The following is a 27,682-nucleotide window of genomic DNA, read 5'->3' as shown; positions in this document are numbered from 1 at the left end:
TATGTAATATCAGCCTGTACTTACACTAACAGGCAGAAGCAGTGTGCAGTGGACTTACACCCTTGTGTGTATGTGTGCAAGAGGGAGATGGTGACATTCAACAGCCTGCAGTGGTTCTTCAGGTCTGTCCTCTCTTACCGGTGAATTTGTGTCCTGATGTCAGCCACTTATACGTGTGTGCAATTTAGAACAGTGATTAAATTTTGTGGCTGAGGCTGTTAACATAATTTAAAATAACAGAATCATACAAAAACACAGCAGGAGAGAACTTCAGGAGGTCATGCAGACCGCTCCTTGTCCCAAGGTAGGCTAATTGCATCAGTGTCACTTCTGATGTGTTTGAATAATTTGTCCCTAAGGCTCTCCAACACTGGAAGCTCACAGTACCCTTAGGGAATTGTTTCCTCTGCTTCACCCTCCCCACTGCTGAAAAGGCTTTGGGATTCATCATATCTGACTTGAATATTTCTTTCTGGAATGTAAAACATGGTTGCAGGTGCTATTATCCACATATGGGCACTGAAAACCAAAAATACTCACTTTCATTTATGGACTGCTCCCTCACACTTGTAAAATAAGAGAGCTGAGTTGGAGACATCCCTGCCATGCAAAGGAAATCAGTGGGGAAACTGGGCTTCTTCCAGCAGTGCTGGGCTGACACAGAAACCAGAGATGGCTGAGTAAGGAGATCAGCATGAAATACCCAGATTATACAAATGAATAGGATGAAACATTGCATGGCTCAGCAATTCTCTGCCAGATATGGGTGTCTGAGATACGGCTGGTTGCAGCAATCCTGTAATGGGGGTCAGAGAGTTGAGAGGAGGGAGGAGGCAACCAGGGGAATTAGCCCAATTCAGGGAATCTGAACTTTGGACTAAGAGTAGTTTAGGGGAAGAAAATGGGAGCAAAAATGCTTAATTGGGTGCTTTGGGAGATGACTATTTCTTGTCACAGTGCAGCAAGACTCAAAGGCAAATTCAGGATCCTTAAGTGGTGCTAGAGACAGATCAGTGAGTTGGCTCCTATCAAAAATGGTCTGTGGGACATCTATTTACCATGCATGACAACTGTGGGTAGATGTCGGCCACTGTTTTGTTTTGCTGTGCAGGATGGGGGAAGGTGGGTCTCCCGCCATCGAGAGGAGGTGGGAGGTTGTGGGGTGGCCCAGCTGTGCGTGTGTGTCATGGCTCCAGCTTCCCTCAGGAGGCACATTTCTTGGGGAGTGAAGGGGCTGAGCTGAAGAAGAAGCACAGTGACTTTTTGGCAGGCAGGAACAGAGATCTACGGTGCTCCTGCCTTGAGGCCTCAGTTGAATCTCAGAGGCTCTGACTGCTGGCGGGAACTCACCAAGGAGAAGGAGGCAGGGAAATCACAAACACATTATTGACTCCCTTTCTTTTCTGCAACCCATCCCCAGCACTAACCATATTTGAAAATACAGCTTCCAGACTTCTTTTGCAACAGTTTCAAAAAACAACCTTACCTCTTTTGCCAGCCCTGTTTTGCCCTAGCTTTGAGTTTGGCATTGACATTAATTAGGACTTCCTTAGCATCGTTAGCCTGGCGTTTTCCTTTGTTACTGAGAACAGCGAAGGTGACCTTGCTCGCCAGGTGGATTTTCTCAGCTCTGACAGTCTAATCATTAATGTCTTAGGAACAGAAGTAGGGATCTTACATGGGAAACTTGAGAAGAGCTATAAAAAAATCACGTAGACAGCTGTCATTGTCAGCTGGCATAGCTCCAATAATTCAAAAGTAGATATGTTTCTGATAAGTCATCTTGTTCTCACACAACACATGCTGTAACTCCACACGTATTACACATATTGGGTGCAATGGAGTGAAGTGATATTTCTGTTGCGTGATAAGAAAATACAACAAATACCTACATGTGTAGCTCAGTTGCAAGTGGCTGAGCTGAGTATACTGAGAGTAATAGCCAGCATTTGGTAATCTCCATTTTATTATCCAGAAAAGTGGAACAGTGACCAGCACACCGATCTCCGATGATCTGGTTTCAAATGATAGCTTACAGCACAGCAAAAGTTATTTTGGTGGCTTCACTCTACTCCCCACCCGTACAGTCATGAAATTGTAGAATCATTGACAACTGGAAGTAGGAAGGCACTTCTGGAGGTCATGTATTCCAATTCCCTGCTCAAAGCAGGTCCAACCAGAGCAAGTTGCTTGGGGTCATGTCCAGTCAACTTCTGAGTATCTCCAAGGACGGAGATGATACTACCTTGCTGGGCAACCTGGTCAATATTTGACCATCCTCATGACAAAAAACCACAGTGCACTTAAAATATGAGTGGCAATCCCAGGTGAACAGAAACCCAGGCAGGGAATAACTGAGTTCTGCCTCTCAATACCAGGCAGCACCAGAAGACCTGTGTGGGTAAGTATGTTTCAAGATGCTGTGATTGGTCTCACCTTCATAAGCATTACATATACTAAGATTAAAAGAAGGATATAAAGACAGGAGAACATCATATTTGCCCATAGTAGTCTTTTTTTAACAGAATACTGTGAAAACATAATATTTTTAATTCCAATGTGTCATCTGTCACACGAAGCAAGAGTTTGACAACAGGAGAGTCGTCACGAAGCATTCACATTGCAAAGGCACAGATGTGGGTAGCAGAGCTGTACACAGCAGCCAGCTGCACTAGTACCAGGCTTGACTTCTAGAAAAGGCAAACTGGGAGCTGCTGCTTTCCACCGGCAAGCACGGAAGAATTGTTGATACTGTTTCTGACCCATCTGAATTGCACACTTTAATGTTTCTACAGTGGATTTCTAAACAGCCATATCCAGTGGGGCCCTGATCCTTGTAGGTACTTCTGAACATTACTTAAGAATAACAAACACAGCTTGCAGATTTGCCACTAGCAGCTGCCACAAGCTACTGAAAAAGGCAGATTATTAAGACTATACAAAACCAAAGCTGGGAATATAAATATAAAATGAAACGCTTACATGTTGCTGAACATGCTGCCTAACATCAGAAACACGAGACAACAGCAGAAAGCCATGCAACGTATTTTGGCAGAAGCGCGCAAACATTTCACAGCTTGTCCCCTGGATGCCATGCTCACACTTACATTGGTCTGTGTCACACTACCTTAACTTGTTTTAAGCATTTCCATCATCTGTGAGGTAGGGAGGGAAAAACAGAATAGTTAAAGTATAATCAAATGAGATCTTGCACATTGTAGTATAATTTGTAAACAATCTCATTATTGGCTGTGGTGTGGAGAGTGTGAATGGTTCAGGCTTCTGTCTCAATTTAGCTAGACAGGGAACTTTCTGGAAGCCAGGTGAGCGATTCAATGGGTTACTAACGAAGGAGATGAAAAAACTAGGATTAACAGAGGAGAAATAGTGACAGAACATGAACAAACACATAAAAAAGTGAAAAATTTCTGTGTCTTACTGCATTGTTTTTGCTGTCATGTCAGAATCAAAACTTCCAGTAACATCTTTCGATCAGTGAGCAATTTTAAATGCTATGTTAATCTAGCTACTTCAAAAATATATGAATAAAGATGCAAAATTAAAAAAACAAACAACCACAAATCAGAACAATGCATTAGATAAAAGATAAAACTACATCAGTTATCATCTCTGTATATGTAGATCTACAGAAGTCTTTCTTCTAGATGAGAAATTACAGTCATAAAATAAAAATAATACATCTAGATCTTGTTGATACATTGCTCATCATTTTTTATTATACTTCCAAAATCATAGGTACCATCTGAAAGACCCAGCCTACCAAATCCTTATATGCACAAACTCTCCTAATGGCTTAGTTTTAAGGGCAGCCATGCACTGTGCTTTTAATTATGCACCCACAGAATCCTGCTCCAGTGAGATCTTGTGCCCATGATGCCCTGAGAAAGCCCAGGGGATCTTAAAGATACTCTGGACCTCAAAGGACTGTATCTTCAGTCACCTACTCATATAATTTATTGTGAATTTACAGTACTTTGCATAAGTGTATAAACCTTTCGTGTCTGATGAGGACAGATACTAAAAGTCACCTACAAGCTGAAGGATTTGTATCAAGAAACAATGTGTACTTGCACATCTATGTATTATACTGCTGAACAGCTAAAAATCTGTAACAAGCATGGAAGAAACAAGAGTCTCTCCTGATGGAGTGGCAGAGTAATCAATTGGTCTAAACTTTTGCTGTTAGACAGGAGCCTCAAAGGAGATGCTAAAATAGATAGAATTTGAGACTCTATCTTAAAGCAATAATTTCTTAACCAAGAACGTAGACCAATCGTTCCACTATCACTTGAAAACTGTTTTGAAAAGATTTTTAAGAACTTTAAAGTAGATTTGACATATAAATCACAAATAGACAAAATAACATCAGAGTTGTATTTTCTAGCTGGGTCTAATGCAGAATAACTGTAAAATGCAGCAGAGAAATTAGACACAATAGCTGGAAATATCTAAATGCATTGATTAAATGATTGGCATGTCCCTGGTGAAAATAGCCAGTGTATTAACTTTTCTAAAGATTCACAGTAGGCAGTAAGGAAAAAAAACCCCGAAACATATATGTCTGTGTATGTGGGTGTGTATATATATTTTTTTTAAAAAAAGAATTTGCTGGATTTCTGTCTTTCTTGGAAGTTGTGACTGTTTGTATACTGGTACTGGAGTGCCTCCATTGGCTTGTCTCCTACCATTATTTCAGCAATGAAACATGGGACAGACAGAGCTGCTGAAGGATATGCACACTGGTTGAATACTGAGCTACAAAGCAAAGCAGCTGTCTCATTTACAATGCTGGGAAAAAATGAGGTAAAATAGCTTATTAAACAAGTGTTATTGACATAATTTTACTTTTTTCCCTATTTTATTTTGATCCTTCTGCGTAGTGAGAGCCAACGATCAGGAATTTGTAGCGATGTAATTGCGCTTGGCTCCCTGCCTCCCTCCGGCACATCCCGGTTAAGTGGAACCGATGCTGTTTCGTGCAGATTAGGCGGCAGTCGTTACAATTCAGCAGCGTTACACCAATTGGATACACTTGGAAAACATCCTAGGGAAAGCAAGACCCTGTTCAGTCGCTGACAAAGGCTCCCACGCTCCCCAAGCTCTGCCTTTCCCCAGAGATGTGATCTTTCCCCAGGATCACCCGAGGAAGTCCCTGCCTGTTCTGCCTCCCCGACATGCTGGCCGTGCAGCTGCTGAGGGACGTGGGACGTGCGGTCCCACCCCTGGGATGCCGTGGAGAAGACCCCGGGGAGCTTGGGCGCTCATTGCCTGTCCCATGGGCCTTGGCTTAGGCTTACCATCCCCATGGAGATGAAGGCTTAGTTATCACCCAGTTAGCGTAAACCATACGTAAGGAGAGCCAGCCTCACTGCTCAAGTCTCCTGGGGGATCTGCACAGGTTTATTATCCCAGGCAACATCTCCTCTCCACAGGAGACTCTCCTGCCGCCCTCTTAGTTAGGTCAAGGACTGCTTCCCCTCCGTATGTATGTATCATGTAGCCATAGCAGGAATCATTTCTGGCCCTTAACTGGTTAATAAACAATGTTTTCCTTTGGTCAGCAGTAAAACTCTTGTCCTTCCTTGAGTTCCTCCTTGGCATCTTTCATCAAGGGATGTACCTTTCACTGAGCCTTACTTTCTGTATCAGTCTGTACCCTAAAATACACATACAATATAGGTTTCTAAGCAGGTTAAGTGTATATAGCTGGTGGCTGTCTCCTGAACAAGTCCGGTCATGGGAATGACCCACCACTTGGTGGTGGACTGGGAAGACCAATCCCCAGCCTCTTTTCTTTGGTAAATCGTGACAATGCACATGAGATACTGGCAGGCCTGGGGCCATCTGGGGATATGCTCACATCCATGTTTCAGTTGGGATCAGGAGAACAAGTTTCTGAGCAAATTTCTGAGGTGAACTTCCCATTTACTGTTCTTGTGCCAGCTGATCATGGGCAACTGTGGGGCTGTCCTGTTTTTGGCTGGGATAGAGTTAATTTTCTTCCTAGTAGCTGGTATAGTGCCCTGGTTTGGATTTAGTATGAGAATAATGTTGGTAACACACCGATGTTTTCGTTGTTGCTGAGCAGTGCTTACACTAAGTCAAGGACTTTTCAGCTTCTCATACTGCCCTGCCAGCGAGGAGGCTGGGGGTGCACAAGAAGCTGGGAGGGGACACAGCTGGGACAGCTGACCCCAACTCGCCAAAGGGATGTTCCGTACCATATGACGTCATGCTGAACAATAAAACTGGGGGGAGTTGGCCAGGGGATGGCTGCCTGCTGCTCGGGAACTGGCTGGGCATTGGTCAGCAGGTGGTGAGCAATTGCATTGTGCATCACTTGTTTTGTTTATTCTCTTATTATTATTATTTTCCCTTCCTTTTCTGTCCTATTAAACTGTCTTTATCGCAACCCACGAGTTTTACCTTTTTTCCGTTTCTCTCCCCAATCCCACTGCGGGGGTTGGTGAGCAAACAGCTGTGTGGTGTTTAGCTGCTGCTGGGTTAAACCACAACAGGGGCCAAGCGGGAGCTCGGCTGGAATAATGTCCTCTCTCCACCATGCTGCTGGCACGGACATCAGACCCCCAGCACAAGCCGTTTCAGCCTGCAGTGCTGCTCCTACTGCTAATGTAGACGTTGCCTGAATGAATCCTGCTGACTTGATTGATCCCGTTTAAATCAATGTGATTGTTTGTACGAGCAAAGTTGATAGATCTGGCCCTAAATGGCATTTACTGCACCATATTATTTGGCATATAAATCAGCTGTTTGGGGCAGTGGTCACTGTTTTGTTACTACTGTGAATTTAGGAAAAAAAATCTATAAAAGTCATTGAAGAAAGTCCATATTTACTGTGGAATACCTGATGTTAACACTTGACTGGTTATATTTAGATGTGTAAAGCAGCCTTGCTCTGGAGCTAGTTTAATGGGAATCTTCTGTCATTTGGGATCCTTGAATTTAGGGCTATAGGAAGAAGTAACCAAGTTCATTATAATCCCTTTCTTCCAAAATATCATATACATCTGTGAATTATGCACTTGGTTACATAGTTGTAAATCTGCATGTCGCTGTTTCTACCCAGTGACAAAATATTCTTTTAGCTTTTTTAATGGTTACTGTAAAATTCTCCATGATGTATATTGCAAGTAGTAATTTTCATCTAGAAATATGGATGACATCTTGCCTATGGCAATGAACAGGTTTTAATACAACAATAAAGCATGCCCTGTCTTCTTAATTAGTCTCCATTGATTAAACATGCAGATTATTTACAAAAAGCCTAATGCAACGGAAAGGAAGAATAACTAATGCAATGGCTGTATTCCCAGGATCACATGCAATTCATCTTTACTAAGCTAGCTGAGCCTCTGTAATCTCAAGGCATTTATGAAATAATAGGGAGAAAGCTTTAGGTTAAGCATATTTAGTATAAAAAGTATTTGTTTAATTTCTTTCTTAAAATGAAATTCTCCTATTCTTGAGGGAAAAGGCAAGCGCTAGCTGAGTTAAAGCCATAGACATCTTGCAGTAAAATGTAAGAAGCCTTGTCAGATCACTAATGGAAACAATCTTTATGATGCTGAGATTTTGTAGCTTATAATTAAACATCACAGTCCAGCCCCTGTAACCTCTATCATCCTCACATGTCCTATTTTACATATCACAGCAATTAGTGAAGCATATAGTATATATTTAGATGAAGGCTTTCTGTCAGGAGCTGGTGATGTAGTGACTCAGCAAGGCATCATCAGAAGGCATTTGCCAGTGCTAAGGCTTTGTGCACCTCTGTGGGGGCTAGACCTGTCAGATTAATACAAGAGGCTATTTTTATAACATCCAGAAAGTTTCTGCTGTGCATCAAACTGCACTAGCTGCTTATTTTAGATGACAGCAGTTCATACATTATTCTTGAACAATATAGTCTTTAGCGGTTTTTGGGTATGTATATCTCCTAAAATGAAACTTTCCTGTGAAGCATTTTGTAGAAGAAGGGCTTCCAAATTGAGATCATCAGAGACACTTTCATCAGGCACTTCAAACGTAACCGTGCATTAACAGCCCACATAGCAAAGGTAAGTAGCAGTCGTGGCGACAGGCTGCCTGGGTATTGGGGAGTACTCTGAGTGCGTAATTTGGGACAACATGAACATCTGGATTCATGCCCTGCTCTCTTCTGCTGAGTTGGGGTTTGGCCCTGGGCAGTGCCTTTTGAAAGAGGCCGTGCTCTTCAGCTGATCTGGTCTTTTATTTATCATGTTAATTTTTTCTCCCAGCAATGTAAATCTCACCCTCTTTCCCACCCAATCAGTTGTTTTAATTCTGAAAAGGAACTTGCCTGAAAGCCACCATTTTCCCTGCGGGTGTTGATGCTGGATCACATGCATGTGACATGCACAGCCCGCCGCTAGCGGAGGGGCTGTGCTTTACTTTCTCTTGGCTGCCCTTAAATCTGCCCGTGGTGTTTGGAGGGTTAGTCTGAGCCCATGAGCTGAGCATTTTGCCCTGACTCATGTCTTCTTCCATGTCCCCGAGATGATGGGGCAGATCCTGACTGCAAATGCGTGAAGCAGTGGAAGACACCTGTGAGATCCCAGCTGCGTCCCCAAGGTCAGAAGCAAGGACTTCAAGCAACTTCTAGAGAGATAGTGGAAATTACCACCGAAGCCAGGTAATTTCACCAGATGCCATCATTAACACTTGGCTTTCACAATGTGCTCTTTGTGTGTAAATCTCAGAAAGATATTGTCAAGGAGGTCGCTGTTATTAGCTCTAATGGCCCAGTGAAGTGACTTGGAAAAGGTGACGCTGGAGCCAACAAAGGCACTGAAGCAGAGGTGGGCTTTTCTGAGTCATGGTCTGACTCTCAGCCCTCCTCACTCCTGCTGCCCTGATGCCACTGGAGCTGCCCTCCCTCTCTCCTGTTCCCTGTTCCCCTTCTGCAGTCCCATACCAGCTGCCCATCCTTGCTCACCAAAGCACTTACCAAAGTGCCTTAATTGGCATATGCTCCCAGGTCTCGCTTGGCAAAATGTAGCTGTGTCTGCACTTTTCTAAATGGGGATGGATTAATTGCATGCTTAAAAGCTTTGCTGGATGGAGACCTGCACTCTAGAGCCAGCTCCACCTTCATTGCTGGAGCCTGCAGAGAGGAGGAGAAGGCATTTTTCTCCTTCTCCCACACAAGCTGGGAAAGAGAGGGGCAAGAGAAGCAGGGGGAGCACTGACTTGGTTTCTGCATCAGAGCAGGCAGTGCACCGCTGTCAGGAAAGCAGGACCTGGAGCATGAGGCTCTGAGCACCTGCCCAGATCCCACAGCACCCTAGTAGCAAGGCTGAGCTGAGAAGTGTGCCACATCTCAGTAGTTCTGCCATATTTTTTAATAAAAACATTTAGAGAAAAGGTTTCCCTAGTGACTTTGGTAAAAAGAAACACCTAAAACCTCAACATTTTTTATGCAGACAGCTATTAATGCTAGTGATAATATTAGTTGTATCTAGGATAACTAGTAGCAATAATAATTGCCTGCATAAAAAGCGTTGTTGTTTTTTTAGTAGGAGTTGGGTATTAGAAATAATAATACTTTCATTTAAGTAGCTCTTTCGTGTGCAAAACACGTTAGGGATGATATCTAAGTTGTGCAACAGAGGGGTGCTGGAACCTCCATTACCTAAGCTATTAAACATCCTTTAAACTATGGAATAAAAACACCACATTGTGCCTGTTATTATAAGAACACAGCATTTAACACCCTATTGAAAAGAAAAACTGTACTTCCTATATCTTTTCCTGACTGAAGCTTATTTCCATTGTTTTCTCAGAGAAGCAACAAAGTTTGGACTTAGTCTGTTTAATCACACCTTCAGTTTTCATACCTTTATGTTATTATTGTCAATGCATGATTTTTAAAAGATCTGTTCCTGAAGTTATTTCCCCCATCAAAAGCTTTGGTTTTGCTTCTGAGGTGTATGTCTTATATCTATATAGTACACTCACCTGTGGTATTAATGACAAAGATCTCTTTGCTGAATCACTACAGTCAACAGGAATTTCAATATTTATCTCTATGGCAGTTGGGTGAGGTCCCTTTTAGTTTCTTTCCCTTTTAAGTTGCCGCTTTTGTTTTCGGTTTCCCTAGACTCCCAGCATCACTCATGGCAATGTGAGTGGAGGGTTCTCACCACGGCAGCTGTAATAGTCATTGATTTTTTTGGTTCAGCAGCAGAACCAGAAAAAAAAGATTTCTATCAACCTTCTGAAATGCAATCCTGAAACCAGAAAAAAAAAAGAAGATTTCTATCAACCTTCTGAAATGCAATCCTGAAAACTTTAATTTCGGATCAGCAAAATACGCAATGTGAGGGACATCGTATAAAAGTAGAGGGAAAAAAGCCTGGCATCACAAAGCAGAAGGGCCAAGTATGGTGGCTACTCTTCCCTGACCTGGTGCTTAAAGGAAAAGATGTTCACGGAGGTCAAAACCACACTCTGCTACATGCAGGGATTTGAGTCAAAGCCCTTCTTTTACTAGAGATGTTTCCTAGCTCCAGGCAGAGATCACATGAAATAAGAAGTTCTCCAGCTCTCCTGGTGTGGCTATTTTACTTTTCATGGCAACTGGACAAACGCTTAGCAATCGAGCGGGGAAGAGCATGTGTTTGAGTGACTCTGCAGCCTGGTACAGCCTTTGGTTGAGGCAGAGCACCATCGGGTTTTAGCTTGGTGGCAATGGCCATTGAAGCCATTTGCACCAAATTAAACCATATTGAAAGAAGAGCCGTCAGACACATTCCCCGAAAATTCCTGGAAGTGTGATGGATGAGCAGTGGCTGCCCTGAAGGAGGGCAGTAGCAGCTCCTCTCTCCCAGGGAAGGGAGGGCTGGAGCCACACGTCCTGCCCCATCATCAGTACACCTGGGAAGGAAGAGGGAAACTACCACCAAGGTCCAAACTATTTATCAGATAAAACTATTGCTGAATTTGACCCAAATTCATAAAGAATTGTTATGACCCCAAATTGCATTTTTTAGTTAATAAAAGAACTAAAAATGTTGCTGCTAAGTGCTGCTCACCACCTCTGAACATCAATCACGCACATTGAAACCCCCACTTCCCGTGACAGCCCATGCCTATGAGTTCTACCTGCACATGCAAGAGGGCTGCTGGTGAATCCTTCAGCTCCACCAACATGGTGGTCAAGAAAGACAATATCACGAATTCAACTGCCTCCCTGCAATCTCCTCACCGCTCTGCGACCCAGCCCCAACCTGAAGGATCTGCACATTGATGCTACTTCACTAATCTCACCAGTTTAGGTTAGAAAGTCCCAAGGCTGTAAGTCAGCTCTCTTGTATGCATCATTATTTCTGTATCTAATTCTTCTTTAAATATTGGGCAGGCTCTTTTCATAGCTGAGTAGTCATTTCAGCAAGTGTGGTGGTTGATTTACAGTTTGTACTTTGTACACTTTCTGTAGTGAAGCATAAAATTGAAAGGCTTATGTCAAATTCATTCATACATGTACATGTTCAAGAACAAATTAATTTTGAAGCACTTACAGGGTATATAATGTTTCTATCTCATGCTTTACAAATCTATAAAGTAATTTATAACATAAAGTCTACTTTAGAAGAGAGCTGCAGTAGAACAGATAGCAAAGTGATTTCAATCTAAAATATCCCAGTGCTACACTCCCCCAGATATCTGCAATTCAGAGCTGATAGAAATCATGAGTAATCAGTTTCTAAAGCAAAATTATTACACAAGGAAAGGCTCTCAGTGCAATGTCCTCTCGCAAAACCAGGCTATTCTAGGACAAATTAAGTTTTCTAACCATCAGTATGCAGCACACTAGATAAGAGGTCAGATTTGGATCTCAAACTAGCATAAATCAGGAATCACAGTTATGCAGGACCAGAATAAACTCATTTAGATGAATACTGGATAAATGCCATGTGTAACTGTAATACTAGGGCCATTGTAATTAACTTGAAGAGAGTTTCCACCCCATGAGAACAGATATCTTCCAGCTGACATTACTGTTGTGGTCCTTCTCCTCTGGATGGCACGGCCAACGGAGGGCACCTCTGCACAGGGTGAGTATCTTCCCTGCGCCATCTGAGCGCAGGTTCTTTGAACATCTTTCCAGCACGTTGTGTTTTAGAGGGCCACCAGCTTCTTTCTGCTTTCTTCAGCAGGAGCTGGGAACTGTGAGCACTGCTTAGCACTGGCCTCACTGCACAGGGCCAGGGGACCCAGAAAGCACATGGACCACCTCTCTTTGGTCACAGCCAAGCTCCTTCTCCACTTGGAGCAACATCGTACCTGTAAATTCCCCCATGTTCAGTACTTGTCATTAGCAAATGTGGTAGGCAATCATTAAAAATGATCAAAGATAAGCAATGACCCAAATTCAACCCTGGGATGAGCAGCTCCAGCTCCCCTGAAATTGCAGGCTGGCATGGATGGGAAGGAGTGCTGAGTCTAACGAGCTGACAGCCAGCTGGTTTGTCACAACTACTTCTGCTCTGTCCTGGCATCCTTGTGTCCGCGTTTTTTTCAGGGGCATTCCTGCTCTCTCTGCAAGCAGCAATTTCATATACTAACAGTACAAGGAGTAAAATATACAGCAATGGCTGCGAACTGCTACCGTGCTCCTCTTCCCACTATTCATCCCACTTGGCTTACGTATGGCATCTGGGTAGATAACTCTGTAATTTGTACACAGGCAGTGCGTTCCCTCACCTCCTCAGGAGAAACAGAGACATAATCAGAATTTAGGGTGACTTCTAAAAGGTGCGTATTTCAAAGGCAAAATTGCAACATAAAGCATTCAGAGAAACTATAACCCAAGTACCACCTGCGTGCAGAAGGGGGAAGGAAAATATCATTCTTGGTAACAGCCAGTGGCTGCAGACCAAAGGGTCTAATTCAAGGCAGCTGCTCCTGCTCCTCACATCAGAGGGAAGAAGCCCTAGTTTCAGTTCCCCCATGCAGTGAATTGTGAGATATTTATAAAAAGTGGAACAGCTTCCACAGCGCAGGGCGATAAAGGTCACCCCAGCACAGCTGGGCAGGTAACCGGTCAGCACGGCACAGCCACAGCCACAGCAACCCGGGGAGAAACGCCGGCTGTGGGGCAACGGGACTGTCCTTCAACACAGACACGCAGGGCAGGGGGTCGCCCCGGGGCCGGGTGGATGCTCACGCAGGATCGAAGAGCGGTGCCTCGTCCCTTTCTTCTGCTGAATGCTGGGACCAGGTTTCTCAAAAGCAGCTAATGACACCGGGTGCATTAAAATTCTCAGCACAGGAATTGATTTTGTTGGACGTTCTCTTTCTGGAAGTCAGTTCAAACTGGGTCCCCCCCAAAAGTCCTTTTGAAAAGGCTAACCACCACCAGCCTCCTGCACCACTTTCTTCCCCACAGCCCCGCAGCAGCTGCGTCACCGACACATGTGAAGTGAGAAAAGTCCTTATTCCAGCAGGAAATGGTGACAAGAAAGAACTATTAGCCTGAAATTCTGCCGTGAAAGACGAGAGAGATTTCAGAGGAACCCAAAGAAAACTTGCATCCAGCTCAGTGGGAATGCCTTAGGTCTACACTTCACCTAATTCTTTGCAGAAAGCAAGTTAGTGCTACCACCTTAACAACTGCTTTAAACAAAGGGAATCCTAAAATTTGCTTTATCATCAGAAGGCGACGGCTGGCAGCCAGGAAGCGCCGGCAGCAGTGGGGGGCTGGAGGAGCACCCCCAGCACAGCCCCATTGCAGCCACTGCCCTGCTGCAGCAGGGAGGCAGCTGTACCGAGTGCCGCGCTGCCTGCTGTGCTGTTTGCCGAGCGTTTTGCACGCTCCTGTTTGCAGTTGCTAATAAATACCCCCAGTGTTAATAATTTGAGCTGGAATCTTCTGTGACTTCTTTCTGCCTCAGGTTGCATTTTTTTCTTTAAAGTTTCAGCACAGCAGTTCAGCAGTTTTTGAGAACCTGTATCGGTTGCCTAAGGAGTTTCTGACTCTGAGAGGAGACAAAATTCATCAGTTTTCTTGTGGCTGTCACAGTTGTACTCAAATATTAAATAAATGGTATTTGGATGGAGTTTGTCTGAAGTTTGATTGTGAAAATCAGTCATAAAGACCTTGACAACTAAATGTCAGTGTAGACTTATCCCACCGTTGTTGTGCTGGCGCAGAGTGCTCTGGGGCTGTTCGTGCCCTATGAATTAGATTCACAAAGTGGTCACAGTGTCATGCCATGGTGCCGTAGCACCCACCTTTCAGGGATCTAACTCCCCTCAAGCATTCACAAAACAGGATGTAATAGGTAGGCAGTTTGCAGTGTGAGGGGAGAGATGGGTTCCTAAGCTTGGGATCCAGGAAAGCCAATACAGCGCAGAAGGACCATCTATGCTAGATGATAGAAAATGTAAAGGCTAGGATGCATTTGAAATGCAAGTTTGCTGAGCTCTGCACAAAATGCAGAGGAAATGCTCAGCTTTTCCTGGCTAGTGGAGAGCTGCTTCTACTCAAGAACATTTCTATGGACGCCTGCTGTTTCCTACCCTTGTATTCCAGGAAGGCAGTTATTGTATTAAATCTTCTCAGGTGGCTATCACGATGAAAAGTTTGCTGGGAGATCTCACAGCTCCCTTGGAGACCTCTGCAGGGCCAGGAGGGGACGAAGCTTTGGTCCCTGGCTGCAGTACTAATTCCTACCCAAGGCTGCCTTCTTTGGCCACGTGCATCTTCAGATTTGTAGGGTGCTGTCTGGGATTTCAGTTAGGAGGGAACGCTCCCTGGAGATCGCCAAGTCTCCCTTCCATGCCTAGATAAAAATATCCTACAGGTAGGTCCTACCTCCGTGTGGGTAAGGGAATCATCATTGAGTAAATGCCTGTGTTTGCCCAGAAAAATGCTTATTAACAAATTACATTTGTTTCTTTCTAATACCGTCATAACTTTCTCAGTGAATTGATGTGGAGGAGTTTTCTCTCTTGAACTGGCTCTTTAATTGCACTGCTAACGAGGTAGGTAGGGCGCCAGGGTAAATAAGCACAGGCAGTGCTCTCTGCTATTATGGCTGGTGATTGCTTCCAGCTGTCGAACTAACACAGTGACAGTGAAGCCCACGGTGCAGACAAATATTTTGCTACTGCCTCAGATTTCAAGTTAGCTTATAAAAAATGTGGACTTATGCAATATAAAAGACTTTCTAAGGTGTTTGACTTGGTATTGCAGGGTATAACATTAGCACTGTTTAGGTTTAATAAAGCACATAGGAAATAAAGATGAAGAACTGCTTTCTCTGAATACCCTTTGACAATGAGCCACCATCATTAAACAGGGGTGTCCCTAGTATAGGGATTGTTCCTAGACCTAAAACTGTTCATCAGCAGTGCAGATGCTACATTAGATCATGGCTGATAAAATCTGTAGCTTGCACAAGAATCAATGTTATGTTTAAGTGATGAAGAGAAGGCAGCCATACGAGACCTATTGCTTGGTCAGCTGGATCCACTGTTTTTAAGTACAGCCAAATACAGAGTTAAACTCCACAGAAGAAGAAATAATGGCTGCTCTAGTTAAGTGCTATTTTTCCTCTAAAGGATTTAGAGGCCAAACAAGAAGATGAAACCTCAAGTTCTCTAATAGCTGAGAAGGCTAGTGAGACCTTGGATGGCTAAACAGGGGATGCTGAGATGGAGGCAGGAGCTGAGGCTGACGTGTGTGCTGTCTGCAGTCTTAGTATCCGCGTGTCACTGAGGATGCTGAAAAAATGGGAAAGATGCAGAGAAGAACTGCAAAAGCGGGCCAAGGACTAGAGAAGCCACCTAATGGGGAAAGAGAGATTTAAAAAGCACTATTTGTCTAGCTTACCAAAAAGAAGATTGAAAGGTCTTGATTACAGTGAATAACTATCTTCACAGGGAGAAAAGTGCTCTTTAATCTGGTGGAAAAGGCTGAATCGTTGAAAGCTGAAACCAGATAGATCTGAAGAGGAAATTAGGCAAAACATGTTAATAGTGAGGGTTGGAAACAAGCTGCTGAGGGAAGGGAAGGGAAGGGAAGGGTAAAGGAAGGGAAGGGAAGGGAAGGGAAGGGAAGGGAAGGGAAGGGTAAGGGAAGGGAAGGGAGTCTGCAGTGCTTGATGAAGATGTCACGATGCTTTTCTGAGAGAGACAATTTTCTGGTACATGTGCTATGTTTCAGTCCATCTCAATACAGGCACAACTCAGTGAGAATTTAAGAGCTGTGATAAAATCTAGCTGTCTCTTCCAGCTTCAAACTCTGGGACCCTGTAGGAGCCATCCGGAGGTGCGCAGGGGTGTGCACGCCAGCTGGGGGTCTGTGCAGGGAGAAGAGGCCCCTGTTTTCTCTCTCTCCCCTTCAGCAAGATAGTCATGCCAGGAACCAGTGCCGGTATTTACTCCTAAAAGCCTGGCTGGCTGTGTTTCCAAAATGCCTTGCAGCACAACGAACCCCTTGCTTATCCGACCTCACTGAAACTCTTCCTAATGAGCAGAGGGGATGGCGGGGCATTGCAGGGGGGACCATGCCGGCTCGCCCCCATCCCCAGCAAGGCAGGTGGCTCGGGGCGCTGAGCCAGGCTGACACGGCTCCAGTGGGCGATGCTTTCCTTTGGGGGGATTATTTGGAAGAACAACCTGTCTGCTCATTCTGAGTGAGTTTTCTATCTGAAATTCAATACTTTTTCTTAACTGAAGTATGTATCCTCCCCCCTCTCTCTCCATCTCCCCACCTTCCACAGAGACAAAGAATTATTTTTTCCCCAGTGGAGCAGCAACATCCTTCAAATGCCTATTAGACAGCCTCACCCTCACTTAGTTTGTGAGATCAGCTGTGCACGCTCTGTCTGTGAGTCAGTCCTGCAACCCGGACTAGCCATGCTGTGCTGCGGCTGTGCCTTTGCATCTAGCAAATGGTTTCCAGTACAATTATAATATTTTCAATCTATGGCAGGATTGAACTCAACAGGGCTAAAAGGCTCAAAATAAGGTGGGTATGATGTCACCTGCAGCAAAACAATAATCCCCACCTTCTTTGAAGCTGACTGTAGCTATTTTTTATTCCTTTAAGTTGTCAGTCTCATGGCAAGATGCTGGCAAAAATTAACTCCCACACTTGGCTTTGCAGCAGGAAGGTGACTGCGTCATAGAATGATGTTTCAAGCTTTCATAAATTTATCTTTGACAAAATGCATCTCTTTAGCAAGAGGAGAGCTAGGCTGCAAATAAGCAAGGAATGCTAACACCCTATCATGGTGCTTCTAGACTTTTTCAGGATGGAGAGTCCTTTACTCAATCTTTAAAGAAATGATCAAAATCTCCATACACTTACTATAGAAGAGTGAAAACCTGAACAGTGCTAGCAATGATGGAGCAGCCCTTGGAGAAGAAAGATGTGTGGACTCTGGTTGAATTTGCAGTGCCTTGCATTATCACAGACTGCATGTCTGGGACCCTTGAGGATTCAGCCCCTGTGGAGAGTAACTTTCCTCCAGCTCGTGAATGGTTTCCAAACAGTAATCTCCACTGAGAAGTTGCAGATCACCCATGGATGCTCAGCAGGCAATTGCCTGGTCTCATGATAATATAGTAAGAAATTTAAGATCCTTCTCTCCTCCCAGCCCACACTCCTTTCTCCAGGACCCCTCACATATTTTCTTCCCATGACTTTCCAGGGAAAGCAGCTGCTGTAGCTGCTCCTGGGATGCAAGGGTTACACGGGGAAAAGCTCTTCCTTGAGCAATATCACTCACTAATGTGTAGTTAAGCACAGAAATATTTCCTGATTTTTCTTTCTTTTTTTTTTTAAGGAGGTAGAGAGGGGTAACGAATGGTAAAACTAATGAGTCAGTCACATGTTTTCAAAAGGATGGAGAATGAGTTATCTGATGGAAAATCAAAAGGCTTGATTGCAGTATTTGTCATGACCCTCTACCAGTTTGGCTGTGGTAAAATCCATTGACTTTTCTATAATTGTCCCAATTACACAATCAGGAGTGAGGGGCAAATTAGACCCAAAGTCCACATTTGCAGGCAATTAAAAGCATAGCATTCTGGCTGATTGAGATGAACATTTAAATCAGCTGATTTAACAACAATTAAACAAAAACTTGCTAACTTGTACAATAAAGAAATCAATAGAGAGATCAGGATAAAATACATGGATTTGCCAAAGAGAAATGGAGAAGTGGAAATTAATGACAATTACAAAAAAATCCAAACCCAAACCCCAGTGGTTTTCACAGAAAAGAGCCTTTGAGGGCAACCACTCCACAGTAAAGTAGAGGAAAGCAAAACTTATGAAGACATTAATCAAGGTATAAGTGAAAAGAAAATGAGATGCTTCGGGGCACAGAGATGACAGGAAGCATATCTGTGGCAATAAGGGATGATGGAAATCATACAGAGGGAAATAAAACAAAGGATACATGAGGAAAGGATGCAAGAGCTGCAGAACACCTACTCTGACAATAGTCTTTTGCTCTTACTAAAAGAGAAAATCAATAAACTCTGTGTAGGAAGAGAAGCTTATTAAATCATTGACTGTCCAACTGCATATTCCTGTTGGCAAACACATTGCTCTGTGTGATAGATGGACAGCAGGGTCAAGAGGTCGTTCACTGAAGTGAACAGGCTTCATAAAATCTAAATTTGCAAACAGCCGGAGCGGCAGAGCCCCACTGAAGTTACTGCTGTCAGGCGATTTCTGTTCGCTGCAACACCGCGAGTTCATTTACGGAGCAGTGAGAGGGTCTCAATCGAGGGAGAAGCAGGAGGGACTCTTGCAGCTCCGGCCCAGGGTATGCTGGATCTGTGCACGCCCGTGACCAGCCATGCTGTGGAGCAGTGATGGCTGGCGGCCACGGTGGTCTGCTCTGGGTCACCAGCACCGGTGGCTCACTCCCTCACCCTGCTCTCCAGACTTGCAGCCTGGCGGTACAAGTGGAATGAAACCATAACACTGTCATTCTTTCTTTGTCTGAAGACATGCCCTAGCCCATCATCACCGAAGGACTTGTGAACCCTAGAGTCATAAGGGTTTGGGCTGGAAGGGACCTTCAACGGTCGTCTAGTCCAACCCTGCTGCCGTGGGCAGGGACATCTTTCACTTGGTCAGGTTGCTGAAGGTCACCCTTCATTTGGCACATACCAAAGCAACAATAAAGTGCCTTCTTCGAAGAGACCCAGTGTTTCTCCCACTGTCAGGCAGCAAGTTGTAGCCTGACTTGTTTTTTTCTCTCCCTGGTGGCTATGTTACCGGCAGGTCCCTGGTCCCACTGGCATCAGCCCATTGCTTCCCTATGCCCCCTGCCCCATCACCTCTCCAGGGCTTCCCCCTGGATCCGTGGCTTCTCCTCTCCCTCGCAGTGTTAATGACCCCTTTTTGCAAGATGAAACTCAGAGCTCACTCGCTCACCTGGTGAGAGCAAGAGAGGGGAAGGAAAGGGGCTTTCCAGGGAGAGCAGTGGACTGTAAGCCTTCAGGAACGTGCATTTCATGCGTAACTGAGCAGCTGAGCAGACAAGTCTGAGGCACAAAGAAACCAAGGTCCTACAGGACCAGGTCACAGACCCAACGCCCCAGCTTCCCCTCCAATATGGCATCTTCTTCTGAACTGACGTGACAGGATCGTACCCCAAGGGAGCTCAAACATGTTTCAATGTACCTACAGCCCCCCCACTGCAGGGCCCCGTGCACAGCAGGGTGGAGTCTGGTGAAGATGTGAGATCTGGAGATGGCAGCCATGGAAAGGTCACTTCCCACAGCCGGGTCGTCCCGTAGCTTCCCTCCTCCCCTGTGTTTCTTTGCCAGCATGACTCACACTGGCAGTAAGATTTTTGTGTCTAACCAATGCAAAGCATTTGCATTTTAAGTACTTCTCACATTAAGTAACGCCTCATTCCGATTTCCTTTTTGGAGTAGATATTTCTTTAACTTTTTAAGCACACTGATTATTTTTTTCTTTTGGAGGGAAGATGGGTGTGCTCTGCCTCTTGGGGGCAAGACTGAGATCCTGGATACTCATTTTAGACTGATGGAGAAGGAGCCGTTGAGGACAGGCTGTCAGTGCCTGTAAATCCCCAGCTCCCAAATGCTGTAAGTTTACTGCTGTGGATTGGGAACTACCCAATTTGACCTTGATGAGCAAAATGTTTTTCTGCTTTTTTTTAGAGTTTTGGGTTGGAGAAAGCACAAAGTGGTTTTTTTTCCTTTTCCTGGAATATGAAATGCTAGATCAGGCTTATGAATACTTGGAGCTACTTGTGCTTCACTTCAGGCTGAGGAATGACAGGGGATCAAACTAAGCATTGGCTCTTTGGTTATTAAAAATTTATTTAGAGATGTTTCCTCCTTCCCAAATTAATGTCAAGAAAATCTTGTTGTTTGTTGCCTGCAAATTGTGGAGAATTTTTTACGTTCCAGCACATTTTCTCCTGAATGCTGACAGATTAGAAGAAAATCAAAATGATTATGTACATAAATAATAGAATACACACATAAAGATAACCTTGAGGTGTCTAAACTTGATGCATATTCCTCTAGATTGCTGTTAGCTTTTGTATGTGAATGGATTAAAAACAACAAAAATATTGTGAACTAAATTTAAATGTAAATCTTTTGTCTAAGAGAGAAAAAATAATTTGTATCAATAAATCAATCATGATTTGTAAGCAGTCTTTGTTTCCTACTATCAAAAATAATCTTTCTATCTGCAAGGAATGCATTTCTAACATTAAATAGTTGATACTATTCAAATTAGTTACAGCCTAGCAAAACTCTTTCTTCCTCAAGTCATAAATTATTTGTTTTTCTAATAGAAAGTAAAGCTTGATTTTATTTTGCTGTGCCTACACAGCATCATCCCCTTGATATTTATTTAGAAAGAGAAATGAAAGTTTTTCTTTTGTTTCTTCTGGAAAAAAATATATTTGGGGAAAAGAGAAAATCAACAATGCTTCTATCAACATTGGCAGGAGTCCCAACAGGGAAAAAATGCCTCCACTTACAATTTTTTCATTTCTTCTGCATTTTTAGTTGTGTTTAGAAGCAATGCTATCTATGATCTGTGCATGTGACACACTTATTGAACCATAAAAACCAGTGAAAAGCAGAAAGGTCAGCAGTGGGCTGTCTCCTATGTCAGCCAGCTTCGCTGATGTCTGCTGTGCGATTTAATGATCTGCTTGCTCAAGTACCAAATTTCCTCAGGAGCATTCAACCATTTGGAGCTTTCTGTAAGAGTTGCATACTGTGAAAACACATCACATGAAGTGGAGTGGCTGGGAACCTTGCTCAAGGTAACCCACTGAAGCCAAAGTCGGGAACCCAAGAGCCAGATGTGGTTTGAGGAACTTATTTTCCGAATTAGTTACGTAACTGAGATGCACAAATTTTATCCACAAGTTATTCAGGTGCCAGAACTTTTCAGATTATCTGCCTACTGACACAGGTTAAATCAATTAGGGCTGTATTAAATTGCCTCAGTTAATACGTCAGATATATCACGGGGCAATTTCTCTGGAATTTGACTGACGTGATGCCAGGGAGGAAGTCTGCCTTGTAAAGTTACAGGAGGCTTAACTGTTCACCTTGCTATCTGGTCTAGTTATAGATACGGAATATTTAGTAAATGGTACAATCTAACATTGTATTGCAGTGCTCAGGAAGTAAAAAGGGCAAGAGTCTGGTTTTAATGAAATCAGCGCAATCACACAGACAGATCTGGTCTGGTCTCAGCCTGGTGTAGTTGCTGCCACCTACTCAGAGCAAAGGAGTACAATAAGTCAGTGGAGAAAGAAGTTCTTCAGACATGCAGCAATACTGTATGAAAATAGTTTGAGCTATCGCTTCCAGAATGACAGATTAATCTAATTTTGGGGGAAAAGCAGAACTGACACTGATGGATGAACAGGCGGCAGGAGGGGCTGAGAGCAGCCCCAGAGTGGGTGTTAATCCTATTGCTGCATCCAAGCCGAGAGAGGACCTCATCCTCCAGCACTGATGACTCAGCAGAGGGCAGATATTTAAGAAAAGGTCCTGCTCCGTTTACTTAAAAAATTGGCTTTGGGAATTTAGTTAGCGTGAGGGATGCAGGAATGAGCCCTTGGTTATGGCTGCAAGGTGTTATGAGCTCCCCTGCTCCTTCTCCTGCCCCTGAGAAAAACCCCACAGCAAACGGTAATCCCCAAACGAAGCGCTGCATTTCCGATTAGAACTGTAATTTGAAATCTTTCATTTTTCAATTTTCTTTGTAACAATATATTATCAGATGTATTTGATGCCTAATTTAACTTGGTTTCCACATCATCATGTTTATGAAATGTCTTTGTCTTTCAGTGAGGCACATGCGACCACAAAACCTTGCTCTTTGGCTTAATTTCCAACTACTTGTCACATCTGTTTTTCTAAATCCAGGCCAGCCTGCTAAACATACTTAATAATTTACAGTTTTCAATGCCTATTGCCCTTGCCCAAAAGGCTAACTATTTTCTTCGGCTCATTGGGAGCCCCGCAGAGGAAAAGACTCTGAAAACTGCCAAGGTCAAGAGGAATTTCAGATTAAGGTTTACATTGTGCTGTTATTTAAGTAAACAAAGGTAAATTCCAGCAGGAGGGATGAATTTAGACCACATGCAGTGTGTATTTACTGCGGTGAGGTAGAGCTGGAATGGAAATCTTCTCTCCTCATTGCCAGGAGGGACTGAGCAGGACTGACGTGAGAGGATGTGGAGTAAGATTTACCAGAGGGTGCTGGGATGGGTACTGAAACAGCAGAGACGGCAGGAAAAGCCCCAGTAGCAGAGACTACTGCAGCATATGGAGCATTCACACAACCTGCCAGAGCAGGTCTTCATGCTGGGGTCCGGGGTTACGTCTACACCAGTAAACGAAAAGAGGCCACATCCTCCTCTCTAGTGCTGGGGGCAAGCGGCACAGCATGGCGTGCATCTGTCCTCGCCTCCCCAGCCCTGCCGCCCTCCAGTCCCCTCCAGCCCAAACGACCTCCTCCCTAATGCCTAGTGGCTCTGGGCCATGTTATCTCCCAAACCTTGTCCCAGACTTTACTATCCAGAGTGAGTCAAAACTGGACCAGGGAATGCACCAACAGCACACTAACAGCCTGGACAACCGGGGACAGTGCTTCAGCCCTTGTTCATGTACAGTTTATTAATACCGTTGTAGCCAGGGAGCCCAAACTAGATGTGGAAGATGTGTTCGCCCTTCTCTGATGGAGGAGTTGGATGACCTGCTTTTGTATTTCAGTTTCATTTACACTGGGATGAAGGTTTTAGTGTTCATTAACTGTTTAAAAAACAGGAATCTAATCAAAACTACCCCTCCAGGCCCCTTTAAAAGCCACTGGATGAAAACAGGTATATCCAGATGGTAGTTCATCCCCACACCACTGTGGATATCTTATATCCACTCGGGAGTCTCAAATGGCGGCGGGCACCTGATGTGCATCCCATGAAGGATGAGTTGGCTCTGCCCTCTGCTCTCCATTGACAAGTACTGACTACATCTCCTTTGATACAAGAGCTTAGGTACCTCACATGTGTAGACATCTACGTACAGGTGTCTTCTTCTGGATCTGAATCCCACCTGAACTGTGCTAGCGGCTGTGTTGTCATTGGCCATGCTATTGCAGAAGAGACATACTGGGGATGCAAGGCAAAACCAAATGAAGATATGTCTGTGTTGCAGCTATCTGGTAATGTGATTGCAACTTGTAATCAAGCATAAATGAGGATAGCTGTGGCCTATCCACTGCCTAGCAAGCCTTACAGCAGTGGCAGGTGCAATAATGTAGGCATCATTCACCAGTATTTCCCAGCATCCAGATGCATTTATTTATGGATACATTTAGGCTGTGTTACTACTTCTCCATTGCTGTGCCTGTACAAGCTAGCCTGAAGCTGTGGCCCTTCTGCGTGGTTTGCTTGCATCTCTGCTCAGGCCAAACAGGGAGAGAAGCAGAGCTGACCCCGCTGGATGTGTGAAGCGTTGGCCAAGAGAGATACAACTGTAATTGGCTCACTGGTGTGATGTGCTTGAAACCAGCGTATGGGCTCCATATCTATACCACGTCGGGTACTGCTGTCTGAGCCTTGCCTGAACTTATGGGGGATGTAACTTAGTCACTGTGAGAAAAATACAGCAGTGTCTTCTGAAGTTTATTAAAATGTGATCGAACTGTGAGAAATGAAGAGGAAAAAGGAACAGCTTCTTGAACAGAGCAGCCCTGCTGTTCAGGAAAGTAAAAGTAAAGCCCAGAATAGAGTGGAAGATACATACAGGGAGACACCGATACAGATATTTTAAAATAACCATATGGAATGAATGGAGAATGAAACTGCAAAATGAACTGCAAACAGAACAAATTTACATGAAGCTGAACAAAACCAGGGAAGTTAGACTCACTATCTTTATCTTGTGTGAAGGTTTTATTGTGCCTTCAGGATAAAAAGGAGCTTGAAAGGGTTATATATCTCATGAAACACATCTGCTGAGCTTCTAATGGTTATGCTGCAGGTAGAAGACATTGCTTATCAAAGCCTAAATAATGTTCTCACTTTCACGTATAAAGAGGAACCGTGAAGTCTGGGAGTGGGATTCCCCAAAGCAAGCTCATGCCAGAAAAATACCTACTCATTCACTGCTGGCAGGGCTGGGAGCCTATGACTAATTCTGCATCAATTAGGCTACTGCTCTGCTGTTAATCTATACACAAATCCCGTCAGTGCTGTTAGTGCTTAGACAGAAATAAAGCAAGATATAGACAAACCAAATAAATTATTGTTTTCTATGCATTGCCTATGCTAGTGATCATAATGAGACTGTTCCTTGGCAAGGTTTGGGATAAATGAGCCGGTCACATTCCCTTTCACTCTGGAAATGTCCCAGGGTTTAGAATATTCTCAGGTGAGTTTAGTGCTTACAAAAAATATTACACTGACAGCCTTGAAAAATTAAGTCTTTGTTTCCAAAGAGCAGAAGCATGCCTGATAGAAACAGATTTCTCTGCAATTTCCCACCAATAGGCTGCCAGATGTTCTCTGGAAAATGGGATTTTCCACGCGAGACTCGGCTCCCATGCCTCTTGTTAACCAACAGCAGAAGGGACATCCTCACATCTTCTGCAGACCCTCCTCAATAGAGCAAGGTGGCAGCCATGCTCCTCACTGTAGGGCACCCAGACGCCGCAGGACAGAGCAGATATATGTGCGTACCTGTGCTCTTACTCTGTTGCCTGGGTGATGGCCTCCAGCATCTTCCTCTGGTAAACCTGACTGCAGCGGACCTGCCACCGGCACCCCAGCCCAGCCTCGCCTCTGTCCTCCCCATCTTCCCTGGTGTCACCGAACCCCACAGGCTGTCTGTTTTCTGTCCAGGTCTCTTGGTGTAGCCCTGCTCTATAATTTCCCTGCTCTCTGCACTTCTTCACAACCATCCTATTTGGTTTCAGCCCGTGACAGATAGGGCTGGATTCAATCCAGTGAATCAGCAGCTTGACTTGCTATTAACGACATACCTTTTCCAGGTTCTTAAGACACTGGCTCCACATCTTGGCTATAAATCTTTTGCTATAGAGCAACCACGCTAGAAGGTGTTACAAAATTCTGCTCCAGGTACATGGAGCACAAAATGGTTCTTTTTAACATTTACCTGTGATGTTCCACATTCCCATTCATCTGAGAGTAAAACAGCACCAGGGGGTTTCTCATGGGACCCAATGGGATATCATACCATGTATTCGGCAGGTTTGCCTGCTACCCCTCGATGGTTTTTTATTAGTCAGTTGCCTCTAGTGGGTTTAAAAATATTTTAATTGATTCAAATACATTCACAACATTTCTGTAATGGTTTTTAATTGTGTAATTAGTGTAAAGACATATAATCATGTAATTAGGCTATGTAATTACAATGTGTAATAATATTGTAGTACTGCTATACACATCCTTTTTAAACACAGAGGGGAAAAAAGCATGCATATAGCTCCAAAACCATAACTGTGAGTCCCAGAGTGTCTGTAAATATTTCCTTACATATATTCCAGTTTTCCTTGTGCAATCATGAAAGTTTAAATACAGGAATATATGCTATTGTAAGGCTGCCGGGGAGACACCAAATAGTTTTGGAAATCAACTCCATTAAATTGTGTGGTGCCAACATGAAATGGTTGTGCTCAGGTGGGGAAAGATGAGGGAATTTAGCTGAAGACATGATTATAAAGCACACTTAATTCCTGCCTGGATGCCCTCACTGCAAAGAATAATGGTGCTTTTATCATGTGGCCTAACTCTACTTTTCTTACAGTGGAATTGGATGCTGGCCTGATCCAGCTCTCCCTGAGGTCAGTGAAAAAGTTCCCAGTGGCTTCGGCAGGGTAGACTCACACTCCCTGCAAGGCTGATCCCACTCTGTGAAAGGCTTTGAGGTTCCTGTACCCATGGGAAATTGGTGCCTTATTCTGCTCCCTCCTACCCCTGCTCTGGTAAAGTCAGCCTTCATTTCAGGGGTGTAAGGCACTTGGATTCATGTACTTTTCTAAGACAGGGCAATGTGTCTCGAAAAGAAAGACTTCGTTGCTGTTAAGTTTCATTGGCTCCCAAGTGAATCAGACAATCTGTTCCATGATGCTGAAAAGCGTTTTACAATTCACAGAACTGAAGTACAATGGGATTAATAGTTAGTAATTACTGACTTGCTTTGAGGAGTTCAGGTGAATGTCTCCAACGTTCATCTACATTTTACTCATTTTAAGAAAAGGATGGTAAATCCCCAAAACAGGCAGACTTTGAAGTTTTTCATATGAGACATCTTTCACCCCCAGCTGTGGAAACAATACCGCACCTGTCATTGGTTTTGTACAGAATTAATGAACAGTTTGCAAAATGTATCACATCCTTGATAGCTGATGGACATGTTAATAATGCCTTCTTTAGATTTTGCAGAAGCATGACCCAGTTTCATTCGCACATTGGCACTGCAGTTAACTACAGGGAATACAGTGTTTAATGCAAACAGGTGCCAATGCTGGAAGGCTCCTGTGCAGTTACCTGAGTGGAAAACCCCTCCTAATGGTGCCTCACATGAAATAGCACAGCTGGCTAATACCTCCTTTGCAGTTTGTACAGATCAATTCAGGATGCAACAGTCTTTCCAAAGGGTCTGTGATACTTCTAAGGTCAGCAAGCAAGCCAACCTAACAGCTTGTTGCCACCAAGAGAAGGTTTGGCTCTCCCTCTCTCCTCTCCCTCCTGAACCTGCAGACCATGTGCTGTGCAACAACTCTCCATATGCTGCTGGAGCTTGTGGGGTGTTTCTGTGAGCTGATCGAATCACTAACACAACAGGAATGTCTTCACTTTTTTTGCTCTGTGAGCTCCATCGTGCAGCCCAGCAGCCATGAGGCAGGAGGATGGAGCCTGCACCTGCGGGCAGAGGCTCGAGGTGGGGAAGGCAACTGGACCTCCTTCATTTGGTGGTGATGAGCTGCTGAATCAGCATCTATACAATCCACATCATTAGTAAGAGCATCCAGGAGAGCAGCCAAAGCACCCTCCTGTGCCACAACACATTCATTGCTAATGGAGACTATATAGTCTAGTGGAGACTGAAAGTGTGA

At 44.1% G+C, this 27,682-nt stretch overlaps 1 protein-coding gene across 3 annotated transcripts in view; it reads right to left on the bottom strand.

Annotated features, from left to right (window-relative positions):
• Positions 1-27,682, bottom strand: part of LHFPL3 (LHFPL tetraspan subfamily member 3) — a 266,989-nt gene that overhangs the window by 34,270 nt on the left and 205,037 nt on the right. Inside the window, exon 3 of one of the 3 annotated variants that reach the window (XM_030013323.1) lies at positions 3,108-3,155. The exons of 1 other annotated variant lie outside the window; for it this stretch is intronic. In XM_030013323.1, the coding sequence (XP_029869183.1) occupies positions 3,139-3,155 (17 nt within the window). In that variant the 3' untranslated portion in view covers positions 3,108-3,138. The remainder of the gene's footprint in view (positions 1-3,107; positions 3,156-27,682) is intronic. One more of the 3 variants, XM_030013324.1, reaches the window with a different exon arrangement.

Source organism: Aquila chrysaetos, chromosome 5, assembly GCF_900496995.4.
Source record: "Aquila chrysaetos chrysaetos chromosome 5, bAquChr1.4, whole genome shotgun sequence".
NCBI classification, from domain to species: Eukaryota; Metazoa; Chordata; class Aves; order Accipitriformes; family Accipitridae; genus Aquila; species Aquila chrysaetos.
Note: the sequence above shows the minus strand (reverse complement) of the source record. Positions and strands in the feature narration are given on the sequence as shown.